Genomic DNA, 22,025 nt, shown 5'->3' on the forward strand with positions numbered 1-22,025 from the left:
GTATCTCAGGTAGATCTCAAAATACGACGTATCTTTTCCATGTATATCTATATCACGTCTATTCCTTACGAAATCAGACAACTTGAATTGGATCTACCGCAACTCAAGAAGACACCGGCCTTTGTTGGGAGTAAAAGAACACTTTGGTAAAATTATTATGAGAGTAGTACAAGTCTAAACTTTTCTCATTGTTTAGTCTTCTTCTGCAGCTTCAATGGTATGTTATCACAGCTTGTTGACGATTATAGAGATGGTGAACGAATATTAAATTTGAAAGTGCTATTGATATGATGTAAGTGTTTGTACATAGCATTTGCAATGAACTGTATGCTTTCCAGGACTTGACGAAGTATAAAGTGTAGATCCATGCCAGAGGTAATTATTGTAAAGCGCTTTGAGCACAGAGTGGGGAAGCATTATATAAAAACTTTGCCGTCATAGTTTACTTTGCATTTTATGTACAGATGTAAATTGACCACTGTAAATGACGTCAACCGTTTCCCAACTGTCATGAGGGACAAGATTTATATCGGTTCCTGTAAATTGAAAAAAAACAAAACAAATTACGAATGTCATTCTAAGACGTCTTACTACTAGTATAGGAAGAGATGACAAAACTTCCTGAACATTTCATGAAAAGTGTTAGATGAAAATGTGTGAAGATCTAATAGAATACAAACTTTGTTTAGACAGCCACGAGAGGTTTTACATCAGAATTGAAGGTATCATACCACCAACAATATTGCCCTACTATCGTTGTTGCTTCGAATTCCGTCTCCTTCATCTTTAGGAGGACGGAATTTGCTTCTGACAGCGGACCACAACGTTTTAAATTTCCAAGAGTTCCGTTTGAAGATACACGACGCTTTCCGTGGTGCCCCCAGCACAACGTTCACACACTTCAACAATTTACTTTGACTTGGAAAATGTTTATCTTCTGAACAAGAAGGACAGAGACAACGAGAATTAACGTATATCTGTAAAGTCGGTCTACCTAGACATGGAGATGCTGCGTGTTTAGAATGTACAATATGTGCTGTCATTATTATAAATAAAGTATTTGTACTAATTTTAAATCTACTTACCAGGCTTACACTGAGATTGGTAGATATCTAATTGATGTAAACCTTCACAACGCGAACTAAACTGAGAGAACAAAGTGATACAGTTTGTATTTTACGGACTCAGTGAAACTAAACACTATGTTCACCAACTATTGTACTGCTTCGAACTAAAGACAAACTAAACGCGAAATTGACCAACTATCGTAATGCTTCGAACATTTTTAGAATCTTTTCCGAATCAGAACAAAATTACCATATGTGAACGCCAAATGTTCTTCTCGCAAGCCTGGTCGAAGAACGTAAAGACGCAAAAAAACACGTGATATGCAACGAAAAATGTGACGTCAACATCGTCGATTGAAAGTACTACACATGTACATCTGATGAGATACTAATAACACAGAGACCATATGGAAAACAATGGAAAACATAACTACCTGAACTAGACACTCGCATATGAAAAAAAAAATGTATTTAAAAAAAATCTACCTACCCCACTTATTGAAGTTATTCTAAAATTGAGTAATCGGAACCACGGCATTTTCTTTTTGTTAGGCCTAATTATCAGTCACCTTTTAAACCTAATAATAAGATGGAGAGATACTTATGTATTTGATATAAGCATACTTATTAGCTTAGAAGTGAGTTACCGATGCTAAAAGTTAATATATTAATTTTTGGCAAATTCACGGCAATTTTTTTAATTTTTACGACATGTTGAAACATGTGTTTGATCACCCGCGCTTACCTAGGTGTACTTTTCACAGTTGGCACTTCCCTAAAAGGTCTGATGGCAGACACTGCGCATTACGTATGCGCAGATGTCGTAGTAGAGCAATGTGTACACACCACTACACTTCTCAGCCTGTAGGTACCTTCATGCAGTAACATAACATAAGCTAAGCCCTTGTATACAAACAACTATGCCAAAGGTGAAGAAACAAGGAGCAACGAAATCCAAGAAGATAACGGACTTTCTGAAGAAACCTGAAAATACAAAAGATAATGTAAAACGGAAAGATACAGTTAAAGAGATCTTACGCTCGGTGTTCGGCCATGATGGCTTTAAATCTGAGATTCAGCAAAAAGCCACCGTCGCTGTTGTTGGAGGTAAACTAAAATACGAGATTTAATTTTTCAATTTTTCAGACCGAGTGTTACCTTCGAAAGCGAGGTGATTATTCCAATTTAATTTTTTTTATGAACAACAAAAATGTAGATTGTGACATCGTGTTTCCTGTATTGACTATTGTACATGTCAAAGGTTACGTTCAAAGTGACGTAATCAAAACTTCACCGAAGTCTGTTTTCAGACCAATGTTTGTATTGTACGTGATCATATTTAAAAAAAAAAAATTATATTTTGTATCTCAAGTTATATAAAATGTAAATATTTTGGTGAAAAATAGAAAAGATGCGTGTGTTCAATTTAAAGGAACAGTCTCAGAATTTCGTTTTGATAAAAGGAAGCAAAGCCATATATAGACTGTAGTCTGTAGACCTGCATGTGTATCTGTAAGTAAGTATGTTTGATCTTTATAAGTCACTGTGTATGATAAATTTCATTTTATTAGTACAACTGTAACCTACTTGTAGACTTGAAGGACTAGCACTACACTTGTACTACGCTATTTGCTATCCTGACTGACATTTTTGTTTTGAATTTCACTCTGTCGTACCTACTACTACTAGTACTAGCTCTTGTATTTTACACTTGTTAGGATTATATTCTCAAAACTGATAATAATGAATTGAAAATTTTCACCCAATAGCCTGGTTGATGACAGCCAACAGTCCCTTTAACCATGACAACCAATCGAACTGTTGTTATTCAAATAAATCAGTACATAAATATATACTTGTTAGTGTAGTCGTAATTTCCATGTTATTTACATATGGTTTATGTAAATTTAAACCCTAAGTGTGCTGGATAACCATGATTTTGGGGGTGTAGCTACTGTATATACATCTTGTGGGGATGTGGTGAATCATTGGGAGAGTATTAGGGCTAGGATGTATGACAAGCTAATAATGTATCTCGACAGTGCAGTAAACCGATGACAAATAGCATAAGCGCTAGTCCCCCTGAGTCTACAGGTAGACTAATACAACTCAGACTGAAATGTGTATCTTCAGCTCTACTGTAGATATGGCAAAGTGTCTGTCCATCTGTCTCTCTGCTTTTTCTGTTTGTGTTTAAATGAAGTTTTCACTTGCTGTTGTAGGAAGTCGTGATGTGTTTGTTTCCATGCCAACTGGTGCTGGCAAGTCATTGTGTTATCAGCTACCTGCAGTCTCATCAAGGGGAGTAACAATAGTCATTTCACCACTGATAGCACTCATCCATGACCAGATTGAACATCTACGAGAGCAAAACATCCATGCCGAGTCTTTGAACTCTCGCATCCCTGCCAATGACAGGAAACGTATATTGGCAGATCTTTACAGTGACAAGCCCAAAGTCAAATTATTGTACATCACACCGGAACTTGCTGCAACCAAAGGATTTCAACCAATCTTGAACTCACTCAAGTCAAAACGATTGTTGTCGTACTTTGTTGTAGATGAAGCTCACTGTGTGTCTCAGTGGGGACATGACTTCAGACCAGATTACTTAAAACTTGGAAGTCTGAGAAAAAGACTATCCGACATACCCTGTGTTGCCTTAACAGCTACTGCCACAAAACATGTACAAGAAGATATATTATCGGTGTTAAAATTAAAGAAACCTGTGGCAATATTTAGAACTAGTTGTTTCAGACCAAACTTAATTTACAGTGTGAAATATAAAGAACTGCTGGAAAATCCCCACAAGGATTTGAAAGAGTTTATAGAAACTTCACTTCAGGAGGAGACCAAGCAAGAAGGAGTAAGGAAATGTATTTACTTACCCAAAGCATCCTGTCTCTACTTTATGGAGTATTTATGATGCTTCACTTTATAAAACTAATTTCCAGGGATTGCACTCCTTCATTATTAAGTTTGAGAAAGAAAAAAATGAGCCTTTCCAAAACATAATGATAGCTCCATGGGAATTTTACATTAAATATCTTTATGTCAGTAATGTATTGATGTCAAGAAATCATAGGATGGAACCCATTGCAGTAAAAAAAAAAAAGTTGGGGGGGGGGGGGGGGCACGTGAGTGAGGTTAGATCAGTTAGCTCCACTGAGGTTTATTTCCCAATATTTTCTTCATTCAGTCAAGGATAATATGAGTGACTTGAGGGGCCTTGTCAATACGATTCAAAGATGAGTATTGACAAAGCTGTTATAGCAAGGGTATTTTCTGGCTGAATGAAGAAAAATATTTTAGAATAATTAATGTAATTATACCTGTACAAGCTTAATCTAAAAAATGGGAAAAGCAATGGCAAAAATGGGAAAAGCAATGGCAGGTGTGACTGTATTTACTCATATTTTGAGTACCACAGAAGTAGAGCCTTGCTTTTGTAACATAGGTAGACCAGGGTATCAATTTTGTATTTTCTGCGTCAATGCATACAACTTGGCTTATGCATGGTGTACACATGTATACTGTATTTGTTTTAGCTTTATCATTTAAATTGTTTATTGTTGAAATCACTGTTACAGAGAAAGAAAGGTTGTGGTATTATTTACTGTCGAACTAGAGATTCCTGCGAAACATTAGCTAACTGGTTGAGTCGTAAAGGTATCGTAGCCAAAGCATACCATGCTGGTCTGAAACAAGCAGAAAGAACTGAAGCACAAAATGAATGGATGGAAGGCAAAGTGGCAGTTATTGTAGCTACTGTTAGTTTTGGTATGGGAGTAGATAAGGCTACTGTAAGGTGAGAATTGGTAACACCATATAAATATTATAGTATTTTGAAAATTGTTTTTAACCAATTTCACACAAAAAGCATTTACATAAGCTTTCTACTAAAACATCTAGCCTTGTTCACTCATTGCCACTAGAGTGCATAGTAGCAGATCGGGACTCAATGTGATGTCATAGGTAGGCGGCAACAGATGATCAGACAACTTTATAGAGCCCAGGTAGTTGGTATCGTGCTTCCTTTTTATGTGTATGAGCTGTTTCTTACATGCTCTTCTCAAACTATCTCTACTCTCTGTCTAAGATCTTAACTCCTTCCCGTTACTATGATTTGTTTTGATACACGTCCAACCACAGGGGTTTTCACACTGCTGGGACATTGATGTTCAGCTAGTCCTGTACCCAGTGTTCTCTCTCATCGATGTAAGGAGGACCATGTTGGATATGATACACAACAACACTCCATATGAATTATAGTATGAACATGCTCATATTAAAGGCATGAGTATGACACTTAGAAATTATTTTTTTCCGAGATTTTACCTTGGGTTGAACAAACAAACCATTTAAGGTTTTTATTCCCAGGAATATTCTATGTTGATATATTTTACCCACAGGTTTGTAGCACACTGGAATGTTCCTAAATCCATGGCAGCCTACTACCAGGAGTCCGGAAGAGCTGGTAGAGATGGAAAGTTATCCAATTGTAGACTGTATTATTCCAGGGATGACCGGGATATTGTAGCATTCCTCATACAGAAGGAAGTGTCTAAATCTAAGGTAAGGATAGTCCTTATCATTTCTAGTTTCTTTCTCATAACACCTTAAGACTGATGGGTTAGTTTGTTAGTAAGTGTGTATATTTGTGGATGTGTACAATTCATACTTGTACCTCGTGCTGTCAAGATGCCCTAAAAATGACAATTAAAAATAGGACACCATGAACCATTTGATTTACAAAATCATAAATGATCATTTTTGCCAAGGTATGTGTTTGTGGTATTGCCCTCATACAATTTTTTTTTCAGATGTAGTCATACGAGGTCATTTAAAAAAGGAAGAAGAAATTGTCAGATTGAAGTAATTTAGAGTTGACTTGGTCAAGAGAAATAGAAAAATAAATACGGCAATAATATTATGATAAAATCTGATATTTGATGAAAATGAAGATTGTACAGAAAACTGAAGTCGTGATGTTGAAATAGGATGAGAAATTTATTGAAAAAGTTTTTGAAATATTACTAATCCATGTTCATTTCTTGTCAAGTCAGATTTAAGTATCAAGATGAGAATGTTATAATTTCTTTCTAAGAAAATTTTCACAGAATAGGCCTTTCCAAGATTTGCCATGGTAGGGGGTTGTTTACATATGGGGATGTACGGCCCAAGTTGAAAACATGTACCCATGTACAATCCTAATATAGACCCATCGTTGGAGACTTCCAGTCACAAACACACCCATAGGAAAGGTGTCCCCCCCCCCCCCCGAGTTGCATGACATCATGCATATCACAGATTGTAGTGAGAGAAAAAACTTGAGGAAAATCTTCCAGTCTTTTACCTGTATTCTTTTTCTGTGAAGATTTGTCTAAAGCATTGGGATGCTTCCTATGTTATCGACCTATAATGAGGGCATTTTCAGATGAAAAGTCGACCCATGATTAGGGATTTTTTCTTGAAAAAAATGACCCACATACCCATACATCTTTCTATGGGAGTATCACCACCCCTACCCCCAGCCCAGTCACCTATAGAACTCTTAAATAAAAGATATATACATGTAATTTGCACCTGTGAATGCACTATGAAGTTAAGATCCATCACAATACATCATGATGGTAAATTATTGCTTCATTTCTTTTCTTACGATCTGCAGAAGAAGCGAAAAGACTTTTCAATCCGTGACAAGGCTTCCATGTCTAGTTTTGAAAAAATTGTCAAGTACAGTGAGGACACAGTGTAAGTCAGTTTTTCTCTTTGAGTTTCCCCTTTAGTTATGTCAACTATGTAATTAGTGGAACCTTTCATGGTTGTCAATGCCAAGTGGCAATATGTCGCCATACAACAGTACAGTCATATCTGAGCTAGAACTGTAACTGATGACCATCTTACACATATGACTGCTGGCATCACATTGTATGCTATACTATACTATTGTATGGGACTTCTTATTGCTATGGTAATAAGGTATAATAATAATGTCAAAGAAATGTACACTTAGACTGTAATGTCCACCATGACAGGCGCCCTCTAACATCAGTCAACCCCTTTCATTGGCCAGTGAGGGTGGAGCAGGTACAGTCTATCAAATAGCTTTTTTTGTCACTTCGTATTTTGACCTTTAACGTTCTCTTGAATTGTATATTTCTAGGTGTAGACACAGTGTCATAGCTAAGTTTTTTGGTGATGACATTCCTGCATGCAAAGTTTCATGTGACTTCTGTGTAGATGGAGCGGCAGTGAGGCAACAACTTGACAACCTAGAGAAGAAGGCGTTTGCCAATAGTTACGAGGGACGTGGTAGAAGTGGTTCTACTTATGTAGCGAAACCTACACGTAGAGGTCAGGGTGGTGATCTGTATGAAGGTGGAAGAGATGGCATGATTGGGTGAGAATATAGAACAGCGCTCAAAAAGGGAGTGTTTGCCAGAAGACTGTATGTACATGTAACATACATAAAAGGGGAATAGCACTCTTGTAAATAGATGTATTTTCATAAACTGTGATTCTGATTATATTGCGCAATCAGACAAGATTTCGCAATCATTCAAAATTAAAAACCATCACAAAGAAATCGATAAAATCAAAATTGTGAATTGTGTCTTTACCAGTCTAGCCAAGGGTCCTTTAAAACAGATATTAGATAATAACAAATGAAAACTACAACATGTATTAATGTCAGTTATGGCAACCATGCTCGCAGCAGTATCATCGATAAGGCTAGCAACCAAGAACACCTCAACAGTTTATTCTTAATCCTTGGGTTTTTGCAGTGACTTCTTTCTTACTCCCCCAAATTGTCCTTTGTTCAGACAAGACAAATATAAGTGACCCGGGGGGCCTTGTCACTATGAGTTGAAAATGAGGACTGAGAAAACATTTTGATCCGGAGTGCTTTCCAGCTGAATTAAAGAAACTATTGAGGAATGACACAGCTATATATGGAAAAGTCGGGAAGAGGAATGTCAACTTTGAATGTTTTGGCTCATATTTGGAACACTACTGAACAATTGACACGGATGCATGTTGTCATGATGTTGAACAACGGGTGTGTAAATCCTATGTTTTTTGTTCAAAAAACTACAACTTGGCTTGCTTAAATGGTATAATTGTCTTATAATTGTGCAAACATTTCAGAGATGAAGATTATGAAGCTGAAAGCAGGGGAAGAATAGAAGATGGAGACTTTGATGCAGAGAGATTCTGGAACAGAGAAGAAGATGAAGAAGATAGAATAGAGAGGAATAATATTATCAAACAACAATTCAAACTTAGAAGAGGGGTGAGTATAGTAAAATTAATTTTCACTCTTCATTTGTTGAATCAGGGATGTAACTCTGTTAACCAAGGCTTCAGTTTACTAAGATAGACACAAACTAAAACTATTGTCGCAACATGTTGATACAACAGTGATAAGCTTTTGAATGGATATTGGTTTCATAATAGTCTCAGTTGGGCTGCTCTCTGATAGCTATAGTTCCATGTGACCTTGCAGTGCAATGTTTTTGGATTTCCAATGTTTACACTATCTTGATCACAGGTTGAGTAGATTCACAACAGAGGAACTGCTATCACCCACTTGTGTAATCTTAATACCACATCGAATAACAACAGGTTTAGTTTGTGTCTACCTTCGTAAACTGAAGCCTCAATTACGAGAGTCATATAAACCATCACCGTAATCAATAAGGGCTAGCATGATAACGGTGTGTTTTTACAATCAGTTGGTAAAATCTCCACACATGCTAAGAAGGATCTCCTTTGTAGTTATGGATGAATTTACAGAGAACAATGTAACTGTGACAAGGTGATTTGTATTTTTATCTCTCATAAGGTTGAGTATACTAATAATCTACTTGTAGGGATTTAGAGAATAAAGAGAGAAAGGTTAAGATACTGCCTATGTTTGACTATTATTACATACGTACCAGTGACTACTTGCATCACTGCAAGTGCAAAGTAGTTGTCTTTACACTGCTGTGCAATGCCAAAAACATTATTACATACCTGTATGAGTGCAAGATTGATCTATTTTACACAAATCGTGGGAATGCATAGCAGTATTTGTTTCGAAATTTGTTGTTTCGGATGATTGTGTGTAATAATAACAGAACCCCATGATCCATGAGTACCTGGTAGGTACACAGCACAGGACTATTTGCACTCATTGTTAGTGGTGTTTTCTGTTGCTAATTCACTCACTACACTTGTGAAATGACATTTGCAGATAACTTTGCAAGCAATGCACTGTATATATGCCACATTTTCACTCACATGTCATGTTGTAGTATAATGTTTTATAAAGCAAATTGTAAAAATAATTCTCCTGATGTTACGTTATGCAGGATGGTGGGTCATCCAAGCCCAAGACTGAATTCATTCCACCAGATGAAGACTGCCCTCTACGAGATGCTGCTAACTCCAAGATAGCAGGCCTCACAGTGAAGGTAGGTGAAACTGTTAGAACATGCTTTATTTAGAATAATAGAAGTCATCACTTTGATGCTGTCAATACTGACTCCATCATACACTTTGACCTCTGTTGAACTTTGAATGACATCTCAAAGAAGACCAGATATATTTGTGCAATACAAATAATACTAATGAATTATGTTACAAGGTACCTACCCACAAATTCCACAAAGTTTACATGTCTTTGGGCGTGGTGGTTCCAGTTGTGGAGAGTAGGGTTTACCTGGCTTGGACATGGTGTCTGTGAACTTTATACCTGCTGGGTATGTTGAAAATGACTTATAGTCTAATAGAGGTTGATTAATCCAATTTTCTATTTTTGTTCCTTCTAGACTCGTGAACATTGTTTGAAGATGTTAGAAGATGCTTTGAGGAGTAATTATATACAGCATTTCTGTGAAAACGCAACTAGACTAGCAATAAGGTATTGAGGAGTAATTATATACAACATTACTGTGAGAATGAAGCTAGACTAGCAATAAGGTATTGAGGATTAATTATATACAGGATTACTGTGAGAATGAAGGTAGACTGGCAATAAGGTATTGAGGATTAATTATATACAGGATTACTGTGAGAATGAAGGTAGACTGGCAATAAGGTATTGAGGATTAATTATATACAGGATTACTGTGAGAATGAAGGTAGACTGGCAATAAGGTATTGAGGATTAATTATATACAGGATTACTGTGAGAATGAAGGTAGACTGGCAATAAGGTATTGAGGATTAATTATATGCAGGATTACTGTGAGAATGAAGCTAGACCAGCAATAAGGTATTGAGGATTAATTATATACAGGATTACTGTGAGAATGAAGCTAGACTAGCAATAAGGTATTGAGGATTAATTAAAAACAGGATTACTGTGAGAATGAAGCTAGACTAGCAATGAGGTATTGCGGATTAATTATATACAGGATTACTGTGAGAATGAAACTAGACTAGCAATAAGGTATTGAGGATTAATTAATAAGGTATTATACAGTTCATCATAGAATAGAAATTGATACTCGAATTATATAGATGATAAAGTTACCTTTTTGGAATCAAGCTTTGAAGCGAATACAAAAATGTACATACATGTAGCTTTCATTTGAATTACTCAGATATGATGTTGATGTTATGCCGTTTGGTCAGGTGACCTCCTAGTGGAGTCACCTGACAGCTGTTGTAAATAAGTGGAAGGTTGCATAACCACAGTCACAGATGAAGGATGGATGATGCAATTATGAATGTTCCCAAATTTGAATGGATTCGTGTCTACCATCAGGTGACTCTACAAGGAGGTCACCTGTCCAAATGGCATATCATCAATACACTGATGACATCTGAGTGATTCAGACAAAAGCCAGACATAGTCACTTCCAACTAGGTTCCAAAAAGATAACTTTATCACTGATAGTACATTATCCATTGGTATCAGTGATAAGCACTGAGTCAAACAAAGAAATAGAGGTGTTGCAGGTTTTACAGCTTTGTACAATAGCATCAAAGATAGATAGATGCAAACAAAAACTATACTTGTTGAGTGTGGTAGAATATATAAGTGAATGATAATGGTGCTGAGTTAGTCATGTGGATGTAATCATCGTATGATAACAACAGAGTAAATATTGAAAAGTTCATTTTGTCGACATTTGAGAAAATCTTGCTATCAGGAAGGCCAATTTACTGTGAGTGTAATTATTTCATTGTCCATTCAATAACTTATATGAACATGTCACAATAATAGTTGTCTTTGCAGTAAGGGGTGATCATTTTTAACTGACTGGGGAGGGGGATTTTTTGGAGTTGGACATGGGTTTTCTCAAACTGACCCCAACTGACCAAAGCCAAAACTACCCCACTAGCAAGACTACATTTTTTCAAACCCCCCCCCCCCTCCCAGTCAGTTAAAAATGATCTCCCCTAAAATGTCTGTATCAGCTTCCCAGTAGTTGAGGTGCCATTGTTGTATCTTGTTTTGCGAAAGTGAAAAATACATTTTGACTTGTAAAAATGGTTCATTGCATATAGACTAATTACTTGAGGTGACTGTACATAAATTTGTCTCACCTTACATTCAGTAAATGTTGTTTCACATATCTTAAGCTTCAATATCTCTTTCTTTCATCCAGTGATGTTGAACCCAGAGACTGTGCCTTAGATTTGGAATACCAAGTCTTCAAAGATAGTAAACAGAGTAACGTATACAGAGCCAAGGTGTTGACCAGGGTAGGTTTATACAGAATACTATATAGATTGAAGGCCACTCATGAATTCAAAAACTTCAACCCAACTTCACTCTCTGAATTCTATCTCACTGAATGAAAAAGGTTACTGTTCATGGAGGGCAGACGTAGATGGGGTAGACGAGATCTGTGATGGACCAAATGAATAAAGGTCTGACAGACACGTCGCTTTATGGTGTATAATTTTGTATGTCAGTAGAAATGCGGTTAATTACTAGCTATTATTTACAGCAAGTAGGGGCCTTCTAGTGGCCATTCTCTAGTGGTATCTCCTCCCATGATGCTTTATACTCGACTGCAAACTTTTAGCCTATTCAGTTCGTTCTCTAGGTCTATACCGTCCTTGATATCAGAGCACAGCCATCAAATGTGCAAAAGTTGGAACATCAGCTAAAGCCACCACCAAGGCCCACCCCACTCCAGTAGATTTTGTAGATAAAACAAAAGTAACACACACTTTTTGAGACTTGGATGTTAACGATGACTCCTCACAGCATAAGCAGGCATGTCAGTCATCATTGGGTATGTAACACTGACAGGATGATGACCAGCGCTTGAAAGAAACTAAAAACACAGTAAAGGCTAACTGGACACCAAAGGCTAAAGATTCTACAGAAAACTGGACAAATTCTTGAAGCCATAAAGAGAGAAAACAAAGAACTAGAACTGGACATTGAGCATAAATGGGAAATTGAGAAAAACGAGGCACTAAAAACCATGGCGTGCAAGACAAAGGACACCATGATTGCTACATTAAGAGAAGATCGTGCTATAACCAAAAGGGTTTGCGCGAAGCCACACAGAAGATAGCCATTCATTCGTCATCGTCCTCCACACTTCTAACTCAGAATCTGATTCTACTTCGGAATCCGAGAAGGGAGTGATAGCAACATGAGGTAAACAGTCTTATGCCACATTTCTAAAGTCCAAAAGGAAGAAAAAAAACTCAATCTGGTGCAGTGCGGAAGTCAAGTGAACAGGTGGTATACATTGTGTCATGGCCACTTGAATATACACGTAGAGCTGACGATAGTAGTAACGATCAGTCTCAGAAAATCTGTCATTAGCAGCACTAGTTAGAGATGAAACATTCATTTTTACAGCGTGTAGAACCAACCGTTACAAAGCTGAGCAAACCGTTACAAAGATGGGAAAACCATCATATTGAGCATATGCACCTAAGTGAAACGTAACAATGGCCTGATGTGTATCTCTTTCACTGGGAAGTACTGCGTTCAATAGAAATGGGGGAGCACACATGGATGGATGACTTCGCAAGGGAAACTACATGTATCAACAGCAACTCTCAAGTCAACCCCAAAAGGTAGTAGCCTACCGCACTACTCAGGATAGGTAGATGTGGAACTCTGTCATCAACAGGGTCACGAAGGGTCAGACGTGATTTCATTGAACTGCAATGACAACTTATGTAACGCACAGTAACTGTAACAAGGATGCTACTTATATGAATTTTATTGTTGAAATTGACACATTTCTTGGAGTATCACTCAAGATTGGTTTGGTTATAATCTTTTAAATGGCGCTCATAAGACTGTAATCTTTATTTGACACTATTCCACCACATTAAATCTACACTGGCTGTAACTGAACATAGTTTTGAAAACGTTTTATTAGGTACAATAACTTACTCGTAATTTTGTACACTCTGAACAGTATCGCATCATCTGTAGGTGAACATACCGATATTTGTTGTAGCTGTATACACGATAAATCAAATCTAATTTTGGGTCCACGCCCGAAAGTCAGCACCCTCAACAGTGATCATAATTTCAAATTGTTTCTGCACCGCTTATGGATAATATTGAACACTGATTAACATGTACAATGTCTATTTATTGATATTTTAATAATTTTCAATAAATACATTGTGGTTGTTTGATCAAAAAATTACAGTTACAACTAGTACAATTTTAACATGGTGACAAATTTAAAACCAAGCTCTCACTCAAGATTTAAACTTGCCACTACACTACCTACAGATAATATTGACCACTAATTATGAGATGCAATGTCTTTTGTTAAGCAATTGACCATATTTTTAGTGAAAACATCTTTGGTTATTTTATTGAAAAAATGACCCAGTTGCAGCTAGTGCAGGTTTAAATAGATATATGTAATTTCAACTGTGTAAACAGGTTGGAGATATCAAAAGAGCCACTAAAGGAACAGAACTGTATAACTTATTTGTCCAGAGAACTATAGAGAAAGAGAAAGAGGAGACAGGGAAAGAAGAGACTGTTTCTTCATCTCATGTTCCTCAGGTGAGTTTTTATGTTTTGCGTGTGAAGTGTCTTGATACAACAATGCCTTGGGAATGTTTGGAACATGATTGGCTGATGGTGTGATGTACAGTTTTCAAAAGAGAGAATTGATACATTTAAATGTCACAGTGTGAAGTTGTTTCTAAATGCGGGTACTCTAAAAAAAAAAGCCACAACTTATCTCAACGTTAACAACTTATTTCCATTGTGCAGAACATGTAAATGGTTTATTTTATAATAGACAACATGCAGTAAGAAATTGCAATCTTGCTATTGTAAAGTTTATAATGCAGTTTTTAGTGGTTTCTGCATGGTTGTATCAAACAGAGTCAGTGAACACTTACATGAAACAGGCAGTAATGGGGATGAGTGGACGGAAATACTGTACCATCATATATACAACACCCTCCTCTTGCCTGTGGTTGTATGACAAGTGTATGTCATTGAACCGTATACAGTGCAGAAAAGTCTGTCTGATTTAGCCGACATATACGAGGTAAATTATTCATACTCTGAGTTCGGAACTAGTCCAGAATAGTCTAAATAGTGTGGTTTCAATCACTATTGTCCACTGAGTCACAAGAATTGGAAATAGGTTTATTTAACTCTTTCTCTGTTGTCACTGTAAATATTGTCTAAACTGTTCAATTTTTACTGCTACAAAAGTCAAAATTATATAAATGTGAATGTTTGTGCTTTACACAATTTCTTTCAGTTTAAAACTCCAAGACTAAGCCGGATTAATCCTCCCCAGGAATCATCAATCTCTAGTTCAATGACATTCCAGACTGCTTCCTCACTACTTAGGGAACAAAAACCATCCCTCTGGTCCTCAGTGGAAAGTTGTCAGGATGACGGACCATCGTCAGCAAGCTCAGATGAGAAAATAGAAGGAAGCAATGAGAGAACAACTTCATTATTAAAAAAACCAAAACACTTTGTAGGCTTCCAAACTGCCTCATCGTTGCTCAAAACTAGCAAAACATCCATAATTGGTGAGAAATTGGAGGAAAAAAAGAAGGTGTGTTTTCAAGAAAAGACAGAGATGTTTAAGTTTTCATATTATAATTCAAACAGTGCTGAAGAAGAATTGGACGAAAACTCATCTCTTGGTAAAATTGTCAAATTCAAGCAAGAGGCAGGTACTGTCGACTGTGATAACAACAATGATGATGATGATGATGATGATGATGATGATGATGATGATGATGATGATGATGATGACGACGACGATGACGACGACAATGATGATGATGATGATAAAGTGAGTAAGGATGATGAAGCTGATGATAAAAATGATGAGGACAATGATAGCATCACTGAACCTAAAACTGATATCCATGAAGAAAAGAGAGTACCACATGGTAAAGTAAACACATATGAAGGGAAACAAATCTCAAGGGACGAAGAGAAAGAAATGTCAGCACACGGAGTTGCTATGGATACAAATGATACAGAGAAGAATATGAGTTATGAAACAGCAGATAACGACTACCCTGAAAGGTGAGGTGTTTCATAAACAAAAATGTTAACTTCATATTACTAGTATAAAATTTCTAAATGATATTGATCATAATCTCTAACTACTTTTTCAAGATCAAGTCTATAATTTGTGTGTATTTTATGAATTATTCTTTTAATTTGACTGCTGGCGTACACCGTTACATAGCTAGATTTAATGACATCGTAAAGAATATTGCACCAAAGTTTTCAATATTATGTACTACAGCGAAGAACTATCCCAGAACTTTGCTAATGTGAGAACCTGGGATTCAATCATTGGCTTTATTGAACAAATACTTTTAAAAAGTATAATTGTAACATCGGGAGACATTATTTCCTTTCAGGGAATCTCAAAATGCCGGAACTGGTTCCTGTTATGTCCAATCAGATGTACATTCCGGACCTGATGTAGTAGCAAGTATGAAGAGGCCTTTGACAGATGTAAGTTTACTATTAGAGCCACTGATGATGAAAAGTAATAAACCTCTCTCTTCTAAAAGCTCTCTCTCTTTCTACCCATCCAAGAGCAACTAAGCTGAAATCCAAATCTGAGATGTGACCTTACACATCACTCACATTTTCCAGTATGCAATTTGTGAGATGTCACTTATACATGAATGTTGATACATTTTCTAGGCTTATTTTGTCTTTATTACATTTTCATTATGAAATGATGGAGGGACATTTTGACCTCTTTGATTTTGAGTGATTTTATAGAACAAAGACTAAACACTATCAATGACAGAGAGGGATTTTACTGGTGAACCTGGTATGGTCAGGTGACAACCATCCCCCTGAGTAGTGTATACAAACCCCCTTGCATGTACAGAATACATGGCAGTTTATGGAAAGACACACCTTGGAACTGACAATGGGTCTATTGATCTTTGTAGGGAGATGAAAGTATGTCAAAGAAGAAAAGATGTCTCAAACTTCGAGATGAGGGAACAGACAGTTCTGATACATCACTGTACAAGAAGACACCAAAGAGAGTCACATTCAATGGTGAAACATTAGCCAATGAACAGAAGAAAGCTGAGTCACGTGACAAATTAACCAGTCATAAACCAAATGCCCTGGGTGCTACTGACAAGAGGAAAATGGCTGCTGACATTGTTGTCAAATATTTGACTCCTTACTACAAAGATGGAAGATTTGCTTCTAAGGTAAAGACAGAATAGACAGATACAAGTGGATTGACTTATAAAATCTAGTTTTATTGAAACAGGACAACTGTACATGTTGCGTCGCTGCTGTGGATTCTTCACAAACCAGAGAGACTTATTCCTTTGTTCAAATATTTCAACCAACCTTTACCAGCTTTCAATGTCAGTAAAGGTCATGACCTTATCACAAGTCACATGACCAAAGGAGAGGACAAGACACCACTGATAGCTCTCAGCCCAAGTTGCAGTCAATCAATGATTTCCATTGCATGATCTTGACATATATGAACTGTCCTTTCATTTGGTCATGTGACTATCACATGACAGTGTCCTCTACTGCTGGATATAAGATTTGTTAGCTTGCTAATGTTCTCTTTTGTGTAATATACATCTTAACAGTTTATTTGTGCAGTAGACAATTATATTGTTTTGTTACACAGTAGTCTGGTATATGTTTTAATTTCAGAATGATTCTAAATGCAATCTTTTTGATGTGGCTTTCTTACAGGACTTGTTCAAGTCTCTTGCAAGGACAATGTCTCATAAATTAGTGGAAGGTCCAGAATCAACCCGATGTCAATGTAAGTGTCATACTCATAGTGCAAAGACAATGAATACCTCAACTTTTACTAGACACAGTTGGGGACAATCACACAGTGTAATACACAGTCTCTCAGTAGAACCAAAATCCTCTCATTCTAATCGAACATTCATAAAGTGTGACATTGAAACATTTGCATATGATATAAAACATGGTGAAAATTGTAACAGTCACACCCCTAAATAGTAAACGACGTACTAATAGGAAACCCAACACTGTCTATCACACTAAGCAGTACATTTTAATTACTTGTTCAAAACAGGGAGGAAAATGCATGATTGTAAGTCACCGCAGCCTGTTGTCATTGAAGGCATGAAAGTTTTTGAAATTAGGTTAGAAGTTCGAAAATGAAGTTCAGGAATCCCATTGATGCCAGACGCTCCCCAAATGAATGAATTTAGTTTACTGCGCTTGTGTGACATGGTGCGATTGTCCTTTAGATGGGATTGAATGTGTGATGGTAAATTTGACAATAGAGAACTTGCAAACCCGCCATGTTGAATGTTGCACCATGGGAAATGTGATAATAAATACTAATCAATTAGCATCGTAAACAATAATGTTACATCGTTTGTAACCACAAATAATCCATTCACAGTTACCCTGACAATTGTGGGAGGTTTATTTTATCAGTAGCTCCAGATTAGGTATTACGATAACCACAGATAGTCCCACAGTCCTTTGCACCTGAGCATGCACAGTCTGGATTGCAAGTTCCCTATTTGGAGATATTTGGATAATGTACCTTATTGTGTGATTTTTTTGGCAAGTTGATCTTGATATGGTAGTAATGTAGGAAGAGGATGTAACCTGTGAATGCAATCTCAATCTTTTGTATTTTACAGTGAAAGACAGTGCCAAGAGGTTAGTGAAGAACTATTTCAGACAATATGGAAGGTGTTCATCTGAAGCAGATTTACAAGTTCTATAGCCGCAATGTAAAAGCAGCCCAGCTGTGATACGCCTGTCAGCAGTTCTACCTGTATGTAACTCAAAAGTTGCCCAGTGCTGTGCAGTTATATTAACTGTATCAGTATAGCAATAATAAAGCAACCCAGCTGTGGTATACTAATATAAGAAGTTCTCTCTGTATCGTTGCCCAACATTGTATTGTTATATTGACAGCATCAGTATAGCAGCGATGTGTAAGCAGTCCAGCTGTTGTACCATACCAATCAGAAGTTTTACCTGGATAGAACTCAAAAGTTGCCCAGCACTGTTTTGTTCAATTGACAGTATCAGACTAATAAAGTATAGCTATGATGTCAAAGTAACCCAACCGGGGACCACCAGCCAGCAGTACTGCCCATTACCTCACTATCTCAATAGTTACCCAGTACAGAATACACATGTAGTTATATTGACGTATCTGTATAGCAATAATGTCAAAGAAACCCAGCTTAGAACAACCAGTCAACAAATACATATAACTTCCTAACTGAGTGAATGTAGAATTCAATTGTTGCCGTATGTTGTAGATATATTGACAGCTACAACATAACCAGGTTATCAAAATAACCCAGCTGAGAACTACCATTCAGCAAGTAACTACCAGTGTAGTTGCCACCATATATTAATATACAGTTATATTGACAGTATTAGCATACCCATAATGTCAAAGTAACCTAGCTGAGTACAACCAGTCAGCAAGTAAGTGTAACTACCCAATTGAGTGTAACTACCACTACCTGTTTGTTGAAATTGCTACCTCAGCCATTGGCCAGTGACATGCAATTCTAAATCATCAAGTTTATACTTGTCAAAAGAGCAACAACTCTTAGACATTTGTTTTATAGACAGTACAGTGAAAGTGATATTTGTATTTGTATGGCTGTACCATCCTATCTATTTAACACTAGCTGTACAAAATCAAGTAAGAACATTTCTGAAAAGTTGGTATACTCATGAATGTGGTTTGAAAAAAGTTTGATAATAGGAAAAATGAGATATCAGCTGACAAAGTACCACTATATTATTGATGGCTGTTATCAGGATATGACATGTACATATATATACATATATACAACAACCCACATAGTATCTGTGTGGCATAGTGTCAAAGTTTGAAATATAGTTGAGATACCGATGGTATCTGAGGTATACTCTTTTTTCAGTTGTTTGTGCATTCTCACAAGCCAAAACATCTTTCCCACTGACCTAACAGTAAATTTGGCACATATACCAATGCTGCAAAGAAGTCTGTGATTTTCAGACGATATTGTCTGTGGTATGTGGTCAGATATTTATTAAAATGAAAGGAACAATCTGTGTGTCTTCAAGTTTGTTACACCAAGTATACATCCCTCCTGTCATAATAGTTTTGATGGTACAATTAAAATCACAAAAAATGAAAACAAAATGTCTGTCCCCCCAAAAATCTTACTAACGTTGTTACATTTTATTGTCTGACTTAACAAAAATCTTACTAACACTGCTACATTTTATTATCTGCTCAAAAAAAATCTAACCACAGAAATTTATGTCAAGCAAGATGATAAAATTTAGAAATAGTTAATAAGATTTTTGTTGAGCCAAACGACGTTTTGTTTCTGGTCTTGTGATTTTCATTGCTATTCAGCAAGTGACTCTTATCCTGTATTTGTAATACTAGTCACATTTGTACAGCCACTATGTTATCTCAGGTATACGCATGTCAAATCAGTAAAGAATAACCCACATCTCATCATAAATTTGAAACTTATCAAACAGAGTGTAAGGTACTGAAAACCTAGATATTTTCACGCCAAACAATGTCACCGTTTTACTGTCTTCTACTAAGTTCCCAAAGATTTATTTGTATGAGATATTGAGCCTGGTGCAGTGTTTCTATATACTTACAAGAAGATGCTTTATTTGTTACCTATTTACCTGTTTTTTGTTTTCCAGTAAAATAAATATCAAATTACTCGTTAGTTAATTTTTTTTTTTTAGATTTACTGTATTTCAGTTTACCCCAGAAACATCTCATTTTATTACAAGAATTTACATTTACTATCTTGAGTTTATAGTTGGCATTGTGTTGATGTTTTTGACAACCTAGCTAGTAGCATGAGATTGTTCTTTTTTGTTTTGTTCATGTGACATACCTACAGTTTCCTATAATATCATCTTAGTGGTACATGGAATGAAAGCAAAGGTAACACCATGTGTAACTTGGAGAATATATGGTTATTTGCAAATATTAAATATCAAAGTGTAAATTCAGACACAGAAGTGATAAACTGCCATGTTATTTCACTTCAGTTTCTTTTAAAGAGAACTTTCTTCATGTCATAGGCATGAATTTACTACCAGTATGTAACTAAGAAGAGAGAGAGAGCAAGAGACACAGACAGACAGATTATCTAACCCAATCTGTTAGTATATGTGCCCTTCGTGCATATTATCTTTTACATTGTTCAACTTTTATCGTAATACAAAATTCAATTACATGTCGTGTGTGTGTGTGTGTATGTGCGTGTGCGTGTGCGTGTACGTGACTGATGCAACTTTGTCACCAAACACACAGACAACTTTCGATTTGGTATTTCATTTCCAGCCAAGGTGATGTTCACCGAATTTGGTTGTAATATTTTAATACAAAATGGAACAAACATTTTAACTTACTCTGTAACATTTTAATAGCAAGGATAGAAACTTCTGTAATTCAACTCATGTTATCAAAATGCAACTTTGGGTTTACGAAATGAGAACGACAGCTTTACAAAAAATCCATAAGAGTAAAATGCCAGTAAGAGTTGATGTGATATTGGAAAACCAAAACTAAGCAGTTTACTAGTATTTTGAAAATGAAGGACACCGAACATTTCAGAGTTTCAAAGAGAAACATTAATGATGAATAATTAAATCATACGAGTGATCAAGGTCTGTAGTAGAGGGATCAAAATGTCTCATTTCCGCCATTTGTTTCTAACTTGCCACTCCAAAGTACGACTCTTGTAATTAAGCCTTCGGATGTAAATACTAAGATAGACACAAACTAAAACTATTGTCGCAACATGTTGATACAACAGTGATAAGCCATTGAATGGACAATGGTTTAATTACAGTCTCATTTCTAACTTGCCGTTCCAAAGTACGACGCTGGTAATTAAGCCTTCAGTTTTCAATACTAAGATAGACACAAACTAAAACTATTGTCGCAACATGTTGACACAACAGTGATAAGCTATTCAGTGGACATTGGTTTAACTATAGTCTCAGTAGGGCCTGGGAGGCGTGGCAGAGTTTTATTGACAGCATTCCATGATCTTGCAGTGTACTGTTTTAGGACTTTCAATGTTTACAACATCTTAGAATTGCACAACAGAGGAACCACTATCACCCACTTGTGTAATCTACCACATAGAAGAACAATAGATTTAGTTTGTACCTTATCTTAGTAAACCAAAGGCTCTGATTGCCAGAGTAATAACAGTATTTTATTGTCCTATTGCTTGTTGGAGCCATGCACAATATATTCTCCATCTGACATGTCATCTCATTTATAACGTAAGATTTTTGACATAAGGTCCATGTCAGTATCATAAAGGGGAAACTTTTTACGAAGACTGCATAGATGAAAATCATTTTTTGTGTATAATTAATATATAGAATATTTTAACAAATAAAAGCGATCTTTATTAAACCCATTATTGTTCTGTGTGTTTTGCTGCAACCAGTGACAGGCTAGCATGAACAAGTGG

At 36.4% G+C, this 22,025-nt stretch overlaps 1 protein-coding gene across 1 annotated transcript; it reads left to right on the forward strand.

Moving 5' to 3' along the window:
- Positions 1-1,987: 1,987 nt before the first annotated feature.
- LOC144438776 (ATP-dependent DNA helicase Q5-like) lies at positions 1,988-18,271 on the forward strand. The gene is made up of 17 exons (XM_078127942.1): positions 1,988-2,174; positions 3,290-3,933; positions 4,658-4,875; positions 5,480-5,642; positions 6,742-6,821; positions 7,234-7,470; positions 8,220-8,364; positions 9,428-9,529; positions 9,887-9,978; positions 11,675-11,771; positions 13,945-14,070; positions 14,786-15,212; positions 15,336-15,573; positions 15,918-16,014; positions 16,467-16,739; positions 17,248-17,320; positions 18,186-18,271. Exons 1-17 carry the CDS (start codon positions 1,988-1,990, stop codon positions 18,269-18,271), a joined length of 3,285 nt encoding a protein of 1,094 aa, XP_077984068.1.
- Positions 18,272-22,025: the final 3,754 nt, after the last annotated feature.

The sequence above is a fragment of the Glandiceps talaboti genome, chromosome 8 (genome assembly GCF_964340395.1).
Source record: "Glandiceps talaboti chromosome 8, keGlaTala1.1, whole genome shotgun sequence".
In the NCBI taxonomy this organism is placed as follows: Eukaryota; Metazoa; Hemichordata; class Enteropneusta; family Spengelidae; genus Glandiceps; species Glandiceps talaboti.

What these genes read in the sequence shown, in the direction of transcription:
- LOC144438776 (XM_078127942.1), top strand. Translation starts at nt 1,988, where the DNA reads ATGCCAAAGGTGAAGAAACAAGGAGCAACGAAATCCAAGAAGATAACG. An exon ending in GATAACGACTACCCTGAAAG is followed by an intron (nt 15,574 to 15,917) that starts GTGAGGTGTTTC and finishes ATTTCCTTTCAG; the next exon opens with GGAATCTCAAAATGCCGGAA. An exon ending in ATGGAAGATTTGCTTCTAAG is followed by an intron (nt 16,740 to 17,247) that starts GTAAAGACAGAA and finishes GCTTTCTTACAG; the next exon opens with GACTTGTTCAAGTCTCTTGC.